The sequence below is a fragment of the Hyperolius riggenbachi genome, chromosome 9, assembly GCF_040937935.1.
Source record: "Hyperolius riggenbachi isolate aHypRig1 chromosome 9, aHypRig1.pri, whole genome shotgun sequence".
Classification (NCBI taxonomy): Eukaryota; Metazoa; Chordata; class Amphibia; order Anura; family Hyperoliidae; genus Hyperolius; species Hyperolius riggenbachi.
The window spans coordinates 98369511-98388867 of record NC_090654.1 but is presented as its reverse complement, the minus strand read 5'-3'; the positions used below and the strand labels follow the sequence as shown (position 1 = coordinate 98388867).

Genomic DNA, 19357 nt, shown 5'->3' with positions numbered 1-19357 from the left:
CCCATAGCCATGCACGGCACGGCTCATGGGATTCGTCAGCGTAACCGCAGATCCGGAAGTGCCGCCATGCGTCTCGCAGACGCGTGCGGCTGCAGTGGAAACGAGCCATTATTTTAGACACTTTTTTTTTTTTTTTTTATAAGTGCTAATAACAAAGTTATTAACATGACTATTAGAGATGGTCAATTATGCTAATACTTCCATATGCATGCAAATTGTATGCAACTTGGAGTTAGGCCAATAAAAATCCAATAATGAATTTCTATGTCATGCACCAGTTGGAGTATTTCAATTTGTACAGCGTCATTTGACCAGTGATAAGACTAGATAAGAACAGGCTTTTATAATTTGATTGCAATAGACATTAAGTATATACTGTATATGAGCTATTGTACTATTAAAGTGGACCTGAACTCAGAACGTCCTCTATGCTCTAAAAGATACACAACAGCATAATAACATTTAAAGAAAAACATTCCTTTGTTACAGCTGATACAAATCCTGTAGTAAATCTGCAATGCGTCTACTTCCTGCTTTCATGGAAGCAGACACAGGGTTAACATCCAGTGTTTACAAATTAGCTGCTCTGCTGAGGGAACAAGCTGACACAGCTGGGAGATCAAATTACAGTTGTGATTTGTCACAGACACATAGGAATTAGACTAAACTCTCTAAATACATACAGGGTACATTTCTCTATGTTTTCCTTCTGTTCTGTGCAAGAATTCAGGTCCACTTTAAAAGCGATGTTATATTGTATATACAGTGGTGTAAAAAACTATTTGCCCCCTTCCTGATTTCTTATTCTTTTGCATGTTTGTCACACTTAAATGTTTCTGCTCATCAAAAACCGTTAACTATTAGTCAAAGATAACATAATTGAACACAAAATGCAGTTTTAAATGATGGTTTTTATTGTTTAGTGAGAAAAAAAACTCCAAATCTACATGGCCCTGTGTGAAAAAGTGATTGCCCCCCTTGTTAAAAATTAACTTAACTGTGGTTTATCACACCTGAGTTCAATTTCTGTAGTCACCCCCAGGCCTGATTACTGCCACACCTGTTTCAATCAAGAAATCACTTAAATAGGAGCTATCTGACACAGAGAAGTAGACCAAAAGCACCTCAAAAGCTAGACATCATGCTAAGATCCAAAGAAATTCAGGAACAAATGAGAACAAAAGTACTGTAATTGAGATCTATCAGTCTGGTAAATGTTATAAAGCCATTTCTAAAGCTTTGGGACTCTAGCGAACCACAGTGAGAGCCATTATCCACAAATGGAAAAAACATGGAACAGTGATGAACCTTCCCAGGAGTGGCTGGCCGACCAAAATTACCCCAAGAGCGCAAAGAAAACTCATCCGAGAGGCCACAAAAGACCCCAGGACAACATCTAAAGAACTGCAGGCCTCACTTGCCTCAATTAAGGTCATTGTTCATGACTCCACCATAAGAAAGAGACTGGGCAAAAACGGTCTGCATGGCAGATATCCAAGGCGCAAACCACTTTTAAGCAAAAAGAACATTAAGGCGCGTCTCAAAAAAAACATCTCAATGATTGGCAAGACTTTTGGGAAAATACCTTGTGGACCGACGAGACAAAAGTTGAACTTTTTGGAAGGTGCGTGTCCCGTTACATCCGGCGTAGAAGTAACACAGCATTTCAGCAAAAGAACATGATACCAACAGTAAAATATGGTGGTGGTAGTGTGATGGTCTGGGGTTGTTTTGCTGCTTCAGGACCTGGAAGGCTTGCTGTGATAGATGGTACCATAAATTCTACTGTCTACCAAAAAATCCTGAAGGTGAATGTCCGGCCATCTGTTTGTCAACTCAAGCTGAAGCGATCTTGGGTGCTGCAGCAGGACAATTACCCAAAACACACCAGCAAATCCACATCTGAATGGCTGAAGAAAAACAAAATGAAGACTTTGGAGTGGCCTAGTCAAAGTCCTGACCTGAATCCTATTGAGATGTTGTGGCATGACCTTAAAAAGGCGGTTCATGCTAGAAAACCCTCAAATAAAGCTGAATTACAACAATTCTGCAAAGATGAGTGGGCCAAAATTCCTCCAGAGCGCTGTAAAAGACTCGTTGCAAGTTATCGCAAACGTTTGATTGCAGTTATTGCTGCTAAGCACGGCCCAACCAGTTATTAGGTTCAGGGGGCAATTTCTTTTTCACACAGGGCCATGTAGGTTTTGAGTTATTTTTCTCACTAAATAATAAAAACCATCATTTACAACTGCATTTTGTGTTCAATTATGTTATCTTTGACTAATAGTTAATGGTTTTTGATGAGCAGAAACATTTAAGTGTGACAAACATGCAAAAGAATAAGAAATCAGGAGGGGGCAAATAGTTTTTCACACCACTGTACGTCAGTTGACATTTCCTCCGTTAAAACCCAATTATAATACTGTAGGTAAAGCTAGAAGCCCCATAACCGGTTCTGAATTACTAGGTAGAGAAGCCATAGGACTAGCAGCCAGGAAACAAACATTCTGATAAAAAAGAAATGTAAGCAGACCCATTTAAGAAATGCAACAGAATATGATGTGAATGAATGTACCTCTTTATCCTTTAATCCTAAAAGCAGCACTTCCTCCATCAGAGTCAGTCTCATGTCTTTGCAATCCCCAGCACCCTCTTCATCTATCTCTTTGCTGGAGTCATCTGAATCCCTTCTTCGGTCTTTTTCCTTTTCCCCGCCGCGGGGACGACGAATTAAAATGTTTTCGGTCGACATCCTACACAAAAAGAATATAGTAACAATTAGCATGATAGGTAAACCACAAATTAAAGGCTGGTTCTCACTGAATGCATTTTAACTACCGTATCTACTTGGATACAAGTTGACCCTGTGTATAAGTCGACCCCAATATTTGACCCTCATAAGTTGGAATTTTTCAATAGTTAAAATGTGTAGATGTGAACTGACCCATTAGGGAAACATGGACAGTACCTTTACCTGTGCTGCACATCGTTGCAGCTCCTACACATAACTGACAGCAACTGAATCAGGCCTTGCTTCCAGGATTGAGCTGCATGCAACATAGGTGGCCATCACAATGCATGGCACTGCGCTGCTAAGCAATTCTCCCAGATGCAGTTGCAATTCCATTCAATTCTAATGAAATAAATCACATCGCAAATGCACAAAAATGCATGCAACCATGTGTTGCAATTCCATGATAAATCGCAAAACCTGGATAGATGGAGTCATGCAGTCTATGCACTTCTGATGTCCCTGGAGACATCGAGCGGGGAATCTATCCGGCAGGTCATCGGACCTGTCAGATATTATCAATCGAGTCATCAGCGGCTCGATTGATAAGCCTGCGGTCGAGCCGTGTATGCTTAGCATTATGCTGGGAATACGCCATACAATTTTCTGTTAGATCCTTCTGTTAGATTTTCTGTTAGAATGCATAATTAGATTAGATTATTTTCTGTAGAGAATGGTCATTATCTCTGGTGCATTGTCTTCTGTTTATCTCCTGCTGAGTAGAACAATGCCTAATTGCTTGGCAAATAGATGGTAAGATAGATAAAGTTCAACATGTTGGAAATGTATCTATCTGGCAGGTAAATCTAACAGAAAATTGTATGGTGTATTCCCAGCATTATACTGGGCATACACGGGCTGATGCGCACTTGTCAATCGAGCCGCTGATGGCTCGATTGATCATTTCCGACAGGTTCGATGACGCGCTGGATCGATACCCCGCTCGATCCCCGCGGGCGGACAATAGCAGGGATTCGAGCGGAAGATAAGGAGCGCCCGCGGGGACGCGGCGGGAGTCGGTCCGGCGGCTAATCGAGCCGCTGGGTCGACTCGTGTATGCCGAGCATTACACACACCCAACTGTCTTCCAACAGACTAAGTTTAGAAGATAGTTGGGCAGAAGGTTTGGATCTGTGTAAGAAGGGCACAGGCCGAAAAAAAAAAAAAAGAAAAAAAAAAGAAGAACTATGCTAGATGACCAGTTGCAATAGACAAGATGCAGCCTAGACCATATTTGAGGCATATGCCTAGTGGCACCACTACTGTAGGGACAGCAGCATATCAGTGCTAATGTCAACCACAATCAAATATCGATACAAGATTTTTAATTTTTGTATCTCCTTATTTATTTATTTATTGTATTTATAAAGCGCCAACATATTACGCAGCGCTGAACATTAATTTAGGTTACAGACAATATTTAGGGGTGACATACAGCCATATGACAATACAGGAATACAAGAAAACCAGATCACACAGCACAGTATTAGTACAAGGTAATGCTTAGTCAGTCACTGGATGAAGCATGGAGATTAGGCAAGTTAGGTTCACTCAAATGCATGGCATGGGTTCACAGTAATGGAGGTGCCAGATCAGGTAGGACACAAAAGGAGGAGGACCCTGCCCAAAGGCTTACAATCTAGAGGGAGAGGTAAGGACACGAATGGTAGTGGACCAGAGTTCAGCTGTAGGTTTAGAGCACTTGTGAGGGGTAGTAGGCCAGAGTGAAAAGGTGAGTTTTGAGGGCTTTCTTGAAGATGTTGAAGGAGGGGGCTGCCCTAATGGGTGGAGGTAGGGAGTTCCATAGTGTTGGAGCAGCTCTTGAGAAGTCCTGGAGGCGTGCATGGGACTGGGTGATGCGGGGGGCGGTTAGGCGAAGTTCATTGGAAGAGCGGAGTGAGCGGCTAGGTGTGTACCTCTGAGTAAGATCGGAAATGTAGGTTGGACAGGTTTTGTGGACAGATTTGTAGGTCAGACACAGTATCTTGAATCTGATTCTGGACTGGATAGGAAGCCAGTGGAGGGATTCTAGGAGGGGATCTGCCGTGGTGGAGCGATGGGAGCAGTGGATAATTCTGGCTGCCGCATTCATGATGGACTGCAGTGGGGCTGTTCGGGTCATAGGGAGACCAGACAGCAGGGCATTGCAGTAGTCAAGGCGGGAAATTATGAGGGCATGGATGAGGAGTTTGGTGGTGGCAGAGGTCAGGAAAGGGCGAATCTTACAGATGTTACGAAGGTGGAAGTTGCAGGACTTAGTGAGGTTTTGGATGTGGGAAGTGAAGGAGAGTGCGGAGTCCAGGGTGACACCCAGACAGCGGGCTTGAGAGGTAGGGCGAATGGTAGTGTGGTTAACAGTGACATGCACGTCTGGGAGGTTCGTGGATGGCCGGGGTGGGAAGATCATAAATTCCGTTTTGTCTAGATTTAGTTTCAGGTACCTAGCAGACATCCAGGAGGAGATGGCGGATAGGCAGGAGGAGACCTTGTCCATGGTAGTGGTGGATATGTCAGGGGTGTGGAGGTAGATCTGGGTGTCATCTGCATACAGATGATCGTTAAAACCCATGGAGGAGATAACCTTGCCAATGGAGGATGTGTATAGGGTGAACAGTAGGGGGCCAAGGACCGAACCTTGGGGGACTCCCACCGAGAGGTGGTTGGGGGTGGACGAGGACTCATTGAAGGTGGTCGTGAAGGAGCGGTTGGAGAGGTAGGATGAAAGCCAGGACAGGGCGAGATCGTGAATGCCCAAGGACTGGAGGGACTGGAGGAGTAGGGGATGATCTACTGTGTCAAAAGCTGCTGACAGGTCAAGGAGGAGGAGAATGGAGTATTTACCTTCAGCTTTAGCTAAGGCAAGGTCGTTGACCACTTTGGTGAGAGCAGTTTCGGTTGAGTGGGCAGGCCGAAATCCAGATTGGAGTGGGTCTAGCAGTGAGTTAGCATTGAGGTACTGGGTCAGGCGTTTGTGAACCAGACGCTCAAGGAGTTTTAAGGCAAAGGGGAGGAGGGAGATGGGACGGTAGTTGGAGGGTAGCGAGGGGTCGAGTGAGGGTTTCTTGAGCAGGGGTAGTACAATGGCCTGCTTGAAGTCTGTGGGGAAGGTGCCTGTGGATAGGGAGAGGTTAAACAGGGTAGTGAGGACTGGGGCCAATTCCGTGAAGTGAGGCTGGAGTAAATTCGAAGGGATGGGGTCAAGGGGGGGGGAAGTAGTGGTATGGGAAGTCTGCAGTAGGTGGTTGACTTCCTCGGTGGTAGTAGGAGTGAAGGATGTGAGGGGAGGATAGGGTGGAGGAGGAGCTGGTTGGGAGGGGGTGGGAGGTGAAGATTGGAGATTGGATATTTCCATACATGTGCCACCTAAACTGTTTGTCTCCACCTATCCATGCCACATATCCAACTCTGTTCCCTTTTCTGATTGTATCCCCACCTATTTCTCTCTGCACCACTTTCTACTCATCCAGTTTAATAGCTGTATGTCAGAGAGGCAGAATTGGGAATAGGAAGTAGTGAGAATAATCAATGTTCTATCCTTATTCAAACCCATGGGCTACTGAGATGTAAATCCAGGCTTAGCAACACCAATCTCTTCTTTACTGACAGGTTTTACAAACAAACAAAACCAATAGATGCTGGATACATAAGAACTTATTTTAACCACTTCACCATTGAGGGGTTTTACCCCCTGACCACCAGAGCAATTTTCACCTTTCAGCGCTCCTTCCATTCATTTGTCCATAACTATCATTACTTATCACAATGAAATGAACTATATCTTGTTTTTTCCGCCACCAATTAGGCTTTCTTTAAGTGGGACATTATGCCAAGAATTATTTTATTATAAATGTGTTTTAATGGGAAAATAGGAAAAATGTGGGAAAAAATTAATTATTTTTCAGTTTTTGGCCATTATAGTTTTTAAATAATGCATGCTACTGTAATTAAAACCCATGAAATGTATTTGCCCTTTTGTCCCGGTTATAAAACCGTTTAAATTATGTCCCTATCACAATGTTTGGCGCCAATACTTTATTTGGAAATAAAGGTCCATGTTTTGCGTCCATCCCTAATTACAAGCCCATAGTTTATAAAGTAACAGTGTTGTACCCTCCTGACATAAATATTTAAAAAGTTCAGTCACTAAGGTAACTATTTATGTATTTTTTTAATTGTAAATTTAATTTTTTTTATATTACAAAAAAAAAAAAAAGGGGGAGTGTGGGAGGTAATTAGTTAATTTTTTGTGTATAACTAATTCATTTGTATGTGAAAAATGTTTAGGGTGTAGTTTTACTATTTGGCCACAAGATGGCACCAGTAACTTTTTGTTTAATGCGACCTCCTTCCGGACGCTTGGAGGAAGTAGTAGGAGGCTGGGTAAGTTTTTTTTTTTCACAATGATGGCGCTGCTTAGCGGAAAAGCAGCGGATCATTGCGGGGCTTAGATCAACGAACGGGAATGGTTTTTCCCGTTCATTGATCTCCGGACGAGCGGCCGGCTGCGTCTTTACCCTCGCGAATGCGTGCTAGAGTGAGCGGGAGCGCGGTCAGCAGCAGGAGCACGTAAAGTACGGATTTCTCCGTCCCTGGGAGTTAAAAGATGGAAAAAGGGACGAAGAAATTCGTACGGGCGGGGGTAACGTGGTAAAGAACAGGAGAGCTATAAAAGATGCCACCTTCACTTCCTTCTAAAATGTCTGGCTAATCATTTCTAAATCACTCGCCTACAAGTATACAGATCAGTTGTTCTGCCTTTGCTGATCGACAAGCTAGGTACAGGGGAATGATGCTCCGGGGTCAGCATGAAGGCCCCCTTTACATAAAGTGGCCTCAGCTCAAAGGATTGATATATTTGACTAATATTCAGATTATATGGATACTGCTATGCACATTTGATATGCACACTTCCGCCTGTTCTCCATTCTGCCTTGATCTGAACAAAACAAAAAACAAACAAAAACAAAAAAGCATTACGTTTAAAACATCCAATCTCTTCTGTTGGCAAACGTCTAGGCAACTGACTGATCAGATGAGTTTCCCAGAGGGTAATCAATCGAACAAGAATGCCAGACTAACATGCACTGATGAGTATCAAACAATCAGAGTCTGTATGCATGTTGGATTATGGCTCTGTACAAATTAACAAGCTGACACATCATTGCATTCCAGCGGTTCTGGAGGTGTGTTTAGCTTCTCGGGGCAACAATGGTTAATTTGCATATATTCAGCAGTGATGCACTGGGAGACATCTCAAGCTCACTCCAACCTGCATTATCGCAAATTCTTTCTGTTTTACGAAAGCAAACTCTTGTTTTTTTTAGACTGACATACATATATGTAGGGTGGCTTTGGCATCTGATCTTTTTGTCCCTTGTAGGTTACTTTGGGTAAACACAGGAGAAGGGGATCATGGAATACGACCAAAAGCAGGGAGGGAAGCTAAAGCTACTTATCAGCCAGTCATCTCCAGCCCACATCACCAGCTCACATCCACTTTGAGGGCTCGTTCACACTGCAGGCTTTTTCTCAATTTTTTTCTCCCGCGTGCACGCTTTACAAAACACCCCCTGAACGCTTGTGCAATGAATGTCAATGAGAAGGTTCATATCAGCATGAGTCATGCGAACGGTCACACAAGCGAAACGCAATGTGAACAAAGCCTCAGATTTTCTGTCTGCTGGCAACAGAGCACCTTCCCATTGCAATTTAAAGAGACTCTGTAACAAAATGTTCAGCCTTAGTTCTTCCATCCTATAAGTTCCTTTGCCTGTTCTAATGTGCTCTGGCTTACTGCAGCTTTTCCTAATTGCACAGTAGCTGTGTTATTTCTGTTATATGATCGAATCTGTTTTCTTCTGTCGGCTCTGTCAGGCTAGACTGGAATGTGTGGAATGTGCAGGGCTGCTTGTGATTGGATAGAAGCGATACACACCCTCTGCAGGCCCCCTGCAGGCTCTGTATGACTCACACACTCTGCTTATGTGAGCCTATCACAAGCTGGTTAGTTTGTTTGTAAACACTGCCTAAAACTGTTAATTACAAGCCAGGATTGCAGCAGAGAGTGGCAGAAACAGCACAGAGGGGCCCAGGAGAACATCATGAACAGAATGGTATGCTTTTTGCTGTAAATATTTTAGAGTACAGATTCTCTTTAAAGGAATACCGAGGTGACAATTGTTAACTTTGGTGTTGAATCATGACTTGGGAATAAAAACTGCTTATTGAGAAGCTGGAGTGCTAACCAATCTTTTCTACTATTGGACTGTGATGGGATGTTGCTTAGCATCCATGGTTATGCACCTGATTGATACGGAAAGGTGTGCCTCTCCCTACCTCTTACCTTTGTGTACCGAGGTGACATGTGACATGATGAGATAGACATGCGTATGTACAGCAACAAGCACACAAATAACTATGTTCCTTTTTTTCTTTTTCTGCCTGAAAGAATTAAACATCAGGCATGCAAGTGACAGTTTCTGCCTGGATCAGACTATAACGTAATCCTCACTGATAATGAATTAGAACCATAAAACACTTTCTAGCAGAAAATGGCTTCTGAGAGCAGGAAAGAGATAACAATGGTCAATAGTTCATAGATTTTAGCTCTGGAATACTTCAATGTATGTCTTGTTGAGCAGAGACAATGAAACAGTAAAAACTTAAAAAGCAAATTTCAATTTAAATTAAACTGTAAGATATGTAAAAAAAAAAAAAAGTAATCCTACTAATATAATAAATGGGAAAGTTCGGATGTTTGGATATTTGGATGTTTGTTACTCGATCACGCAACAATGGCTGAACGGATTTGAATGAAATTTGGCACACACATAGTACATTACCTGGAATAATGTATAGGATACTTTTTATTCCCATAACCAAAAAGGGGGCGGAGACAAATACACATTTCACTGGAAAATGTTACCTGCAGCCATTCTTACACTGTTAATGGCAAACTTTGCACAGTTGGTCATTGGGTGACTGAGATTAATATTCAAGAAAGTGGGTGGAGCCTACAAAAGCCAATCAAAATTCACCTATTGATTTTCAAAGGGAATATTTACATTGCTGCCATTCTTGGACTGTTAATGGCACAAGCCTCAAACCTGGTACAGTTGATCATTGGGTGACTGGGATTCAATTTCAGAAATGGGTGGAGCCACAAACAGCCAATCAGATTTGTTTCATTCCAATGCAAATTATTGATGCCAAACACTGCAAAACTCACAAACTTGGTAATTGAGTAATTTATTAATTGGGTGTTAGGGTAAGAAAAGTGGGCACAGCCAACACTAGCCAAATACATAAGCGGGCAACGTGGGTTCATAAGTGGGCGGAGCCAAATACAAAATTTTACTGGGAAAATGTAAACAGCAGCCATTCTTACACGGTTAATGGTAGGGTTCTCAAACTTTGCAGAGTTGGTTACTGGGTGACTGGGATTAATGTTCAGAAAAGTGGGTGGAACCTACAAAAGCCAATCAAAAATCACCTATTGATTTTTCAGGGGAATATTTCATTGCTGCCATTCCTGCACTGTTAATGGCACAAGCCTCAAACCTGGTACAGCTGATCATTGGGTGACTGGGGTTTAAATTTATGAAAGGGGGTGGAGCCACAAACAGCGAATCTTATTTGTTTCATTTTAACACAGGTTATTGATGCCAAGTGGGCGCAGCCAACGCCAGCCAAATACATAATCGGGCAATACCGGGTCATCAGTGGTCATCAGTGGGCGGAGACAAATACACATTTCACTGAGAAAATGTAAACTGCAGCCATTCTTACACTGCTAATGGCAGGGTTCTCAAACTTTGCACAATTGGTCACTGGGTGACTGAGATTAAAGAGAATCTGTATTGTTAAAATCGCACAAAAGTAAACATACCAGTGTGTTAGGGGAAATCTCCTATTACCCTCTGTTACAATTTCGCCGCTCCCCGCCGCATTAAAAGTGGTTAAAAACTGTTTTTAAAAGTTTGTTTATAAACAAAAAAATGGCCACCAAAACAGGAAGTAGGTTGATGTACAGTATGTCCACACATAGAAAATACATCCATACACAAGCAGGCTGTATACAGCCTTCCTCTTGAATCTCAAGAGATCATTTGTGTGTTTCTTTCCCCTGCAGTTCTCATGCACTGAAGTTTCAGGCTGCTCTTTTCTTCCTGCAAACAGCTTTGCCCTTGTCTGAATTTCCTCAGTATGTGAAAGCCCAGCCAGCTAAGAGGACGATTTATCCAGCTTGTAAAAGATAAGAGAGAAGAGAGAAGCTGCCCTAATGTAAATAATACACAGGCAGTGTGCATAGAGGGGCATGAAAGGGGGAGTTCATAGCAGAACCACAACACTGAAGAACTTGGCAGCCTTCCAGACACAGGCTGACAAGTCTGACAGGGGAAAGATACATTGATTTATTACAGAGACTGTGATAGTATAAAGTGCTGCAGTAAGCTAGAACACATTAGAATAGCTTTTGGAACTTGTAGGATGATAAAAAACAGGATGCAATTTTTGTTACGGAGTCTCTTTAATATTAAGAAAAGTGGGTGGAGCCTACATAAGCTAATCAAAATCCACCTATTGATTTTCAAGGGGAATATGTAATTGCTGCCATTCTTGCACTGTTAATGGCACAAGCCTTAACCACTTAAGCCCAACTGGACGAGATTTCTCGTCCAGTTGGGCTGCGCACACTCCCGCGGGTCCCGCGGGCCCCCCCCGTGCGCGCCCCCGCTGCTGGCCGCTAGCCCACCGATCAGTGAAAGGGATTATAAATCCCTTTCGCTGATCGGACCCCCCCCCCCCCCCCCGGAGAAAAGCCGACAGCGTCTCTTCAGACGCTGCGGCTTTTCTGAGCTCTGGTCTCCTTTCTTCTGCCTGGGAGCGAGATCGATCGCTCCCAGGACTTTTTGATTCTGGCCATCTTGTGGCCAAATAGCAAATTACACCTAAAAATAAAAAGTTTTAAGAATAAACCTATAAATATATATAAAAAAAAACCCTGTTTACCTCCCACACCAAAAAATACCCACATACAAGTTTAAATTAAAAAAAAAAAAAAAAATTACAATTAAAAGAAAAAAAAAAAAAACATAAATAGTTACCTAAGGGTCTGAACTTTTTAAATATTCATGTCAAAGGAGTATATCAAATTATGGGCTTCTAAACAGTGATGGACGCAAAACGGAAAAAATGCACCTTTATTTCCAAATAAAATATTGTCGCCATACATTGTGATAGGGACATAATTTTAACGGTGAAATACCCGGGGCATATGGGCAAATACAATACGTGAGTTTTAATTATGGAGGCATGTATTATTTTAAAACTATAATGGCTGAAAACTGAGAAAATGAATTTTTTCCATTTTTTTCTTATTCTTCCTGTTAAAATGCATTTACAGTAAAGTGGCTCTTAGCAAACTATACCACCCACAGAAAGCCTAATTGGTGGCGGAAAAAACAAGATATAGATCAATTAATTGTGATGAGTAGTGATAAAGTTATTGGCAAATGAATGGGGGGTGAAAGTTGCTCGGATGTAAAAAAAATTCAACCCTTCGGGCTTAAGTGGTTAAACCTGGTACAGTTGGTCATTGGGTGATTGGGTTTCAAATTTAGACAAAGGGGTGGAGCCACAAACAGCCAATGCAAATTATTAATGCTATAGACCGCAAAGCGCACAAACTTGGTCATTGAGTAATTGTGTGTTAGGGTTAGAAAAAGTAGGTGGAGCCAACACCAGCCAAATTGATACCCGAACAATGTCAGGAAATCAGTGGGTGGAGAAAAATACAAATTTCATTGGGAAAATGTAAACTGCAGCCATTCTTACACTGTTAGTGGTAGGGTTTTCAAACTTTGCACAGTTGGTCACTGGGATTAATATTCAGAAAGGTGGGTGGAGCCTACAAAAGCCAATTAAAATCCACCTATTGATTTTTAAGGGGAATATTTAATTGCTGCCATTCTTGCACTGTTACTGGCACAAGCCTCTTGCACTGTTAATCACCTGTACCTGGTACACTTGGCCGTTGGGTGATTGGTTCAAATTCAGAAAAGTGGTGGAGCCACAGCCAATCAGATTTATTTTATTTCAATGCAAATTATTGATGCCAAAGACCGCAAAGCTCACAAACTTGGTCATTAAGTAATTAAGTAATTGTGTGTTAGGATTAGGAAAAGTGGGCGGGGCCAACACCAGCCAAATACATATCCAGGCAACGTCGGGCGTCCAGCTAGTTTTTAATAAAAGGCGGATAGAAATAATTGTTTCTAGCGCTGTAATAACAGCGCAGGAGGTTTGGGCACAGCCGGCGCAACCATAGACCGTAATAGGAATTGCGGCTATAGCTGCGCACAATGAGCAACTTCGGCGCCGTCAGAAGACGGAGCTGAATTTACGTTTAAAACACTGTAATTCGCCCGCCAGCAATAGCTGGAAGTCGAAATACATCATTCCCCACCATCCGAGGACCTGGAGGAGGTATAGTAATTATGCTGGTTGCTGTCATTAAACCCAAAATTCGCATAACCTCTCGAATTGCAACTTGATGGGACAAGAGAAGACTTCTGACTTCTGACTGCAGTTTGTCCACCTTTTGAGGAGTCAGAAAAATTCTTTGTCGAACAGAATCGATCGCATAACCTAGGAAAACGATGGTTTGGGTGGGGTTCAAGTTCGATTTCTTGTAATTTAGGATCCAACCTAACTGGGATAGAGTCTGAATCACCAGATCCCTGTGTTGTATTAGGACCGCTTCTGTCCTGGCAAAAATGAGTAGGTCGTCGAGATAGGGGACAACACTTATCCCCTGGTTCCTCAACAGTCTCATTGGTTCTGCAAGCACCTTTGTGAAGATGCGAGGGGCCGTTGAGATCCCGAAAGGGAGAGCCTGGAACTGAAAGTGGCATATTTGATCTGGCAAACGCACCGCGAATCTCAGATACTTTTGATGGGATCTTGCAATAGGGATGTGAAGATATGCGTCTTGGAGGTCTATTGACACAAAATATTCCTCCCCTTGCAAGAGGGCCCTGACTGATTGGATGTTGTTCATCCTGAATTTTTTGTAAATTAAGTAAGGGCATAGAGCGGCCGCGCAGGAGGAAGGCGGCGGGGGGAACAGCAATCTCCACTCAGCGTTTCCCCGCCATGACAGCAGTACCATCCTACCTACTGCAGCAGCGGCAGCGGCTCTTCCCAGGTACTGTGCCCACTCAACTCACCCTCTGGTGAGGAAAAACACAAAAAAATGGGAGCTGGGTTTTGAGCTGTGTTCCCGAGCGGAAACACAAAAGAACTGAAAATGAGGGGGGGCGGGAGCTTTTTATACTTTTTGGGTTGTGTTTCCTAGATTGGGGGCGGAGCCATACCTTCCAGAGGGTGTCCCGGCTGATGAATGGGAGAAAAGCCATATACCGGCTGTGTCCTGCCCCCAAGTCTCCCGACGGCGATTTGACAGGTATATGCCAATTGTTCATCTCGTCTAGTTTATTTTCACCATGGGTTTCCTTTATTACAGCCAAACAGAAACATTTGTAACTCCAGGCACACGGGGCAGTTACCAGGCAGCAAAAAATAAATAAATAAAAATCAAACAAAATACATCATTATGCTTATGAATGCAGTCGCACTGAGATAGGACTTAAAGCACACCTGAAGTTTTGCTCACTAAACAGGCTGTTTGCAATTAGTACAGAATGCCACTCCAAGGCCCCGCCATTGCCACACTCGATACTTTGCTCACTTCACTGTCTACCCATAAAATAGAAAATCCTCTTCAAGGCTGCCCTACTAACGTTTAGATCCCTGCACAATTTAGGCCCTGATACCTGAAGGATTTGTTGCAATTGCATCATACATACCCCAACCTAGGATCAACTTGACCATCCCCAGAGTCCACTTCAAAACCTTTGGAGCCAGAGCCTTCTGTCATGCTGCCCCTACCCTTTAAAACACATTGCCACGCCTGACTATTTCCTCCGTAACACAGTCCACCTTGCAACTATGTAATGCTCTGAGACATATCTTTGTGCTTGGCGTTCTATGAGAGAAAAACACTTTACAAATGGTATAGTATTTTATATTGCATTGAAGGGGGAGCGATTTGGACTTAATTTTTTTTTTTTTTTAAAACAATACCAGTTTGCCTGGCTGTCCTGTTGATCTCATAGTGCAGTAGTGTTTGAATCACACACCTGAAACAAGCATGTAGCTAATCCAGTCAGACTTCCGCCAGAGGCAGATGCTCAGCAGGACAGCCAGGCAACTGATCTAGTGTAAAGGGAAAATAAGTCATCCTCCACCATACCCCTCCCCCCCCTCCTCACCTCAGGTGTGCTTTAACTGATGCACAAGACCAGCTCACAGTGAATTCACCACATTCAGTCTCCTGTACACCACACATCGGCATCTGCACAGATCCAATCAACATTTACTAACACATTCCACTGGCAATCACATGAGAAATTGGTTATTTCCAATCAGCCTGTTGAAGAATTTACTCCTGATTAATGGGTGATCTGCCCATTTGTTCATTTGTTGATCAGGAGTGACTATAGCGATATGTGTACCAGCCCTAATAGCTTCCTGTATAAAGGCCAGTAACTAAAGCTGTCCATACACCTAACGATTTTGCAGCAAATATACAGCAGATTCGATCACTGTGATCGAATCTGCTGTGAAATCGTTGCGCAAACGCTGACAGAACGATCGTTTTCCGTCCGAAATCAATCATTCCCGCCGATTCGTCCGTGCGGAAGATTTCCCTCGATCGCCGGCGGGTCGGGAGTGCGTCGATAGCGGCATTCGAATGCCCGACGACCGACGCTAGAGGCAATACATTAACTGCTCCGGCCAGTGCGACTCTGTCCCCGCAGCTTCTTCTCCATTGAACTTCCTGTCCCGGCAGAAAGTTTAAACAGTAGAGCACCCTCTACTGTTTAAACTTCCCCCGGACAGGAAGTTCAGTGAAGACAAGCCAGCCGGGCTGGAGACCAGCGCGGAGAAGAAGCTGGGGGACAGAGGGGGAGTCGCGCCGGCCGGAGCAGGTAATGTATGCGGGCGGGGGGAGCACCTCCACCGATTGTGATCGATTTCATGCTGAAATCGATTCACAATCTGTTTGCAGTAAAGGCAGCCATACGATCCCTCTCTGATCAGATTCGATCAGAGAGGGATCTATCTGTTGGTCTGATGGCAAATCGACCAGTGTATGGCTACCTCAACACTTCTTATGAGGATCAATCATGACAGTTTAAACCAAGAGGCAATGCTCAGTTTGTGGGCATCAATGACAGGCAAATAACGCCAAACTGTAAACACACGACTATCTTCTTAAAAGAAGCATGGATTCTATAAGTGAGCCAACCACAGCGGTAAAACTGCATGCATGCATCAACTTGACCATAGTTGGGTTAGACAAGGAGCTGACAACTGTGCCAGCATCGTTTCTGGCATTCAATTTCTGCTGGATTTCTGTGAAAAAGTGGTTCAATTAATTTTAATGAAATGTTTGCCTGTAACTTACAAGCAAGGGTCTAGATTACATACATCGTTGCTTTTTTTTTAAATTTTATTTTCGCTTTAAGCCAGCCCACAGCAGTTTTTTTTTTTTTAAGTAAAATTTGTGTTTGTGTGCAAATTTTCAAATGCAGGTTTCCAGAGTATGCAAAAATTCACACACGAACCCAAATTTTAATGTGAAGAATGCATACGAAGAAATGGAACCCCGCCTTAGAACTGCTGGACGAGCCTGACTAGTCCATTTTCAGTTACTCTCCCCTGGACGAGTCTTCCCCAACACTTTTCAAAACGCATAGATGGTGCTCCCCGGGGCTCGTCTGCTCATCCTCCTTCTATGCTGTAAGTAGAGGTGCGCTGGCCATGCATTCCCCCAGTTGCGCCTCACCCAGCTACTTTTTCATGCCACCCGGCTGGAAAAAAAATTCTGGGGAGAACACTGCATTGTATATCTATAAAGGCTTCCTCTTCTGCAATCTGTTGGTGAACTACTACTGTAGTTTCTGTGGCAGCTAACAGCACAATACATTCAGCTTGCCCTCCTACGCCAAACAAAAGGGCAGGATGCTTGGCAGAGAGCTGGAATATTTTTTTTTTTTATGAATACTATTAGTGATGGGCTCACGAGTACATAACTAGCCAAATTTGTGATTCTAATGAGGCTTAATAGCCTCAGGTGTACAGCTGGGAGAGAGAGTGTTAATTACCCAGATGTCCGGCGCTCCTATGCGTATCACACGCTCGTACGCGTCCAATGGAACGTGTTCCACGACTCAATACCGCGCACTTCCTCCTTCCAGCCTTCCTTCCAGGAGGAAGTGCGCAGTAGTGAGTCGTGGATAGAAGCGCCGGACATCTGGGTAATTAACCCCCTCTCTCCCAGCCGCACACTTGAGGCTATTAAGCCTTATTAGAATCACAAAATTTGGCTAGTTATGTACTCGTGAGCCCATCACTACTAGAACTAACACTGGGTTCAAAATGCCTGCTGTGCAACTACAAGACAGTGTAAGCCATGGGCCCCACTAGCAGCACTAGGGTCTCAGGCCTTAGAGGGCCTTTTTCATTTTTCAGTGTATGAACTCAAAGGTGTGGGCCTGTAGCATGGAATGAAGAGAGTCTGGCACAAGAATCTTTTCTTTTTTACAACTGGATAAGGGAATGACTGTACACAGGATGCCACCCCTACAGCATCTTTACTGGTGGCAGAAGTAAACACAAACCATCCTTGACCGGTATGATCATCCTTCTTTGCCACTTGTTAAGACTATTGATATATAGACAACCGTTTTCTGAATTGGTAATGACAACTACTGCCAAATGGGGAACCTCCATTTACTGTAAACAAATATTGGTATGTCCACCTTTGCAATGACTGTGTACTATTAGTAAATATATAAATCCTCTTGTGGGGCCTCGGAGGAAATGGTTGCGGGCTATGGAATGTGTGTTAGGAACTTCCGCAAGAGGCTGAACCACAAATACTGACCTATGAACCGGCTAACCATATGTTTTTATTGATTTTAATAAAATCAAGAATTGTCGACAAAAAGCATGGAACTGAGCCAATAGAATTCAGAAGATGCTGATTTTTATTGGCAAGCCGCTTAATAGCTGAAACAACTTGGAAAACAAACATCTCATTGATCATCCCTACAAGCAAAGCTTTAAACAAGCAAGGCTTTATACAGCGCTGGCACACTTTCCATGCTAAATGGTATTTTAGCACTGTATAGTCTGTATTATGAATACATAAATAAAAATCAAGTTTAGTTTTACAGTTTGTATTATCTGACTTTTGTCTATAATACCATTTAAAGATACAGGTATCAATTTATCTAATGAATGCATGAGATTTGATCAGTCACAAACTGCGCAAAAGGTGGATCAGCGCATCACCAGGCCGCCTCCGAATGGCCTCGAATCAGAGGTGCGCTGAGGCCCCCCCCCCAGAAACGCACCTTGAACCCAAACGGAAGCTCTGCATATACACCAAAAGCAAAGCTGTTAAGTGGGAGCAGCTGACCAAAAATGAATTAAAATTAGTACATGGCAAGGAAATGCCCCCTAATCAATTCTGGGCAGTTTGTCGATCGAACGTCTGATCAGTAAGGATGAAGGAGCACAGTTTCACAAGAAGCAGAATGGTACCCGCTCGCATCCAGGGCCACAGCAGAGAGGGTTAATATACGTGTAGCGCCGGGTGCAGTCGCTAGTAAAAATATTGTAATTTATATTGCCGATATTTTATTACAGACTAACCTGGCCCCCATTCTTACATGAACCCCCCTCCTAGTGCCTAACACCAACCACCCTTCCTAGTGCCTAAAATTAACCCCCCCTCCTAGTTCCTAACACCAAACCTAAACCCCCTCTTAGTGCACTAACATAGTTACATAGTTATTTTGGTTGAAAAAAAGACATACGTCCATCGAGTTCAACCAGTACAAAGTACAACTCCAGCCCGTCCCACACATACCCCTGCTCATCCAGAGGAAGGCGAAAAAACCCCCACAAGGCATGGTCCAATTAGCCCCAAAAGGGAAAAATTCCTTCCCGACTCCAGATGGCAATCAGATAAAATCCCTGGATCAACATCATTAGGCATAACCTAGTAATTGTAGCCATGGATGTCTTTCAACGCAAGGAAAGCATCTAAGCCCCCTTTAAATGCAGGTATAGAGTTTGCCATAACGACTTCCTGTGGCAATGCATTCCACATCTTAATCACTCTTACTGTAAAGAACCCTTTCCTAAATAAATGGCTAAAACGTTTTCCTCCATGCGCAGATCATGTCCTCTAGTCCTTTGAGAAGGCCTAGGGACAAAAAGCTCATCCGCCAAGCTATTATATTGCCCTCTGATGTATTTATACATGTTAATTAGATCTCCTCTAAGGCGTCATTTCTCTAGACCAAATAAACCCAGTTTATCTAACCTTTCTTGGTAAGCAAAACCTTCCATCCCACGTATCAATTTTGTAGCTCGTCTCTGCACCTGCTCTAAAACTGCAATATCTTTTTTGTAATGTGGTGCCAT

The 19357-nt window shown here is 43.2% G+C and overlaps 1 protein-coding gene across 2 annotated transcripts in view; it reads right to left on the bottom strand.

The window, feature by feature from the left end:
- The window catches only part of GOLPH3L (golgi phosphoprotein 3 like), a 102576-nt gene that overhangs the window by 77227 nt on the left and 5992 nt on the right, over positions 1-19357 (bottom strand). The window contains exons 1-2 of one of the 2 annotated variants that reach the window (XM_068253253.1): positions 2969-2995; positions 2576-2753 (exon numbers count right to left, since the gene is read on the bottom strand). In XM_068253253.1, the coding sequence (XP_068109354.1) occupies positions 2576-2752 (177 nt within the window). In that variant the 5' untranslated portion in view covers position 2753; positions 2969-2995. Of the gene's footprint in view, positions 1-2575; positions 2754-2968; positions 2996-19357 lie in introns of those variants that run through there. The other variant, XM_068253252.1, reaches the window with a different exon arrangement.